The 2,321-nt window shown below is 39.6% G+C and overlaps 1 protein-coding gene and 3 non-coding genes across 4 annotated transcripts in view; 1 reads left to right on the top strand and 3 right to left on the bottom strand.

The window, feature by feature from the left end:
- Window positions 1–499: 499 nt before the first annotated feature.
- On the bottom strand, window positions 500–581 carry trnas-aga. The gene has a single exon. It is a non-coding gene; the product is annotated as a tRNA-Ser (tRNA).
- Window positions 582–902: 321 nt separating this feature from the next.
- Window positions 903–984, bottom strand: trnas-uga. Its single transcript has one exon. It is a non-coding gene; the product is annotated as a tRNA-Ser (tRNA).
- Window positions 942–2,321, top strand: part of LOC119409749 (DENN domain-containing protein 3-like) — an 11,257-nt gene continuing 9,877 nt past the window's right edge. The window contains exon 1 of the mRNA XM_037676648.1: window positions 942–987. Within this exon, the coding sequence (XP_037532576.1) occupies window positions 942–987 (46 nt within the window). The remainder of the gene's footprint in view (window positions 988–2,321) is intronic.
- Window positions 1,319–1,400, bottom strand: trnas-aga. Its single transcript has one exon. It is a non-coding gene; the product is annotated as a tRNA-Ser (tRNA).

The raw sequence follows: 2,321 nt of genomic DNA, 5'->3' as shown, positions 1-2,321 counted from the left end.
AGGAGTAAAGGAAGCCATCTTTGTGAAAAGTAACTGTCCATCATTAAACATGGGCGGAGGCCTCCGTGTTCAACTGCACCCCTCTTACAATGCTATTACTAGTATTACTCAGCCCCCTGTGAATAGGACGTGGCCATCAGGGCATTAAGGACCAACTGCTAGGCTAATGGTCCTCCTTTATCATGTGAACAGCTAGTTGTAAATGTGAACAACAAACTGGTTGATTGAGAAGGCGCTACTTATAAGACTGAGTTTAATACAGCTCCTCAGACTGACAAAGTCTTTTGGATACAAGATGAAAAGTTTCAACAATTTATTTATGTATTTGTTTTGCTTCTTTTTGCATGAGTTCAGAGGACCTGACTTACCTTTGTTAGTTTTTTCTATGTGGATTCTTGAGCATGCATCAGTAAAGGTACCCTGCATTGTTTTTACATGAGCGAGGACAATGGAGCATTTTTTTTGCCACTGCTGTCAAGTAAAATAAAAAAACTTTGAACGTTGCTGGAAGGATTCGAACCTTCGCGGGGAGACCCCAATGGATTTCTAGTCCATCGCCTTAACCACTCGGCCACAACAACCACTCTAGGTATATGGAATTCCAAGTATGCTGACACAACTTTAGCCTAAAAATGCAAAGGAAAAGAACAAATTGTCATAACTATATGTTTTCACTGAATACATATTGAGCAAGGAAAGGCAACATGTTCAATTTGTATTTTTTCAAAGCATGTTGTAGCATGATACTTTGTAGGAAAGTTGAAATATTGATATGAAACTTTTGCAAGGACTTACTGTAGAACACATGTACATTATTGCCATTCTGTTTAAAATTGACATCGCATTTGAAAAGCCACACTTCGGCTTATTTGCATTGGAAACATAGTGTTGCAAAGTTCTTGCGTTGTTGGTAGGGCTCGAACCTACGCGGGGAAACCCCAATGGATTTCAAGTCCATCGCCTTAACCACTCGGCCACAACAACCACGTGAGCGAAGTGGAGATCTAAGTATGTGGACACAACTTTACCCTCAAATATAGAAAGGAAAAGATGAAAGAATGACAAGTAGTCACAAGCAGCATATTTTCATGGAATACATATTGACCCAGGAAAGAAAACATGCTCAATTTGCATGTTTAAAAGCATGTTGTAGCATTATATATTTTAAAGAACATTGAAAAAATGACATGAAACATTTACAATGGCGCTTTAGGGTACTTGTACGCTATTGCCATGATGTTTAAAGAAAGAGTTAACATTTGAAACCGAAAACCTTCCTTTTTTGTTGCTCAAGGCACACGTTTGAGTTTAGTTCCAGCGTTGTTGGTAGGGTTCGAACCTACGCGGGGAAACCCCAATGGATTTCTAGTCCATCGCCTTAACCACTCGGCCACAACAACACAGCTACTTTCTGCAGATGGCCCTATACTAACAAACAGTTTATTAGCATTGCTCCTAATTTCAGAAAAGAATATATGAATAAACAAGGATATAGACTTTAATGCAAAAACAAAAGATCTTATTTCACACGTTTGACAAACAAGCAAAGTCTGAAACTTCTCTAACGTAGCAGCAGTAAATGCCTGTTCATTTTTGGAAGACTTATCACGTCAAATCAATCAAAGACTTTTCTGGATATGCATGAAATTTGATTTCTCAACAATATAGGATTCATCGATCTACCTACGTTTCCTAAAACAAAGCACAAACACTGTGGTACAAGCACATTCGTTTTTCGTAATCCTGTTGATGGACAACAAAACGTGTATATTAAAAACAGAAATGGCAGTTCTCATTTATCACCCAAATGAAGTTTAAATTTAAGGTATCCTAGGTTTTAAAAAGTTGCTGGTTCGTTTGCCATCACTGTACAAGATTTTTCTTAATTGATCGAGACGACGAGGTACATTCCAGCACTAGAACAAAAGTGCCCTGCATTGCCCTGCTGATAACCCAGACCTAGACCAGTGGTCATTTTTTATGTTGCAGGAGTTTCAGAGAAACTGAGACTTTTATTTTCTAAAGATGACGTCCAAGTGGCTTTCAATCCCCAAACTACATTACGGCAACAGCTGGTCCATTCCAACGATCCAGTCCCCCGACACAGAGTCATATTGCGTATGCTGTTCAGTGCCAGGAGGGATGCGATCAGTTGTACTTCAAGAAAAAATAAACAGCCACTGGCCAAAAGGATGGCCCAGCACAGAAGAGCAACATCATCAGGCCAAGACTCTGTGGTTTATACTCATCTGCAAGCCAGCTGTCACTCATTCAGGGATGAAGATGTGCACATCCTTGATAGAGAGGAACTTTGGTTTGAG

This window comes from Nematolebias whitei, chromosome 5, assembly GCF_014905685.2.
Source record: "Nematolebias whitei isolate Nwh7 chromosome 5, NemWhi1, whole genome shotgun sequence".
NCBI classification, from domain to species: domain Eukaryota; kingdom Metazoa; phylum Chordata; class Actinopteri; order Cyprinodontiformes; family Rivulidae; genus Nematolebias; species Nematolebias whitei.
The sequence above is the reverse complement of the archived record's forward strand: the minus strand, read 5'-3'. Positions and strand labels throughout refer to the sequence as shown.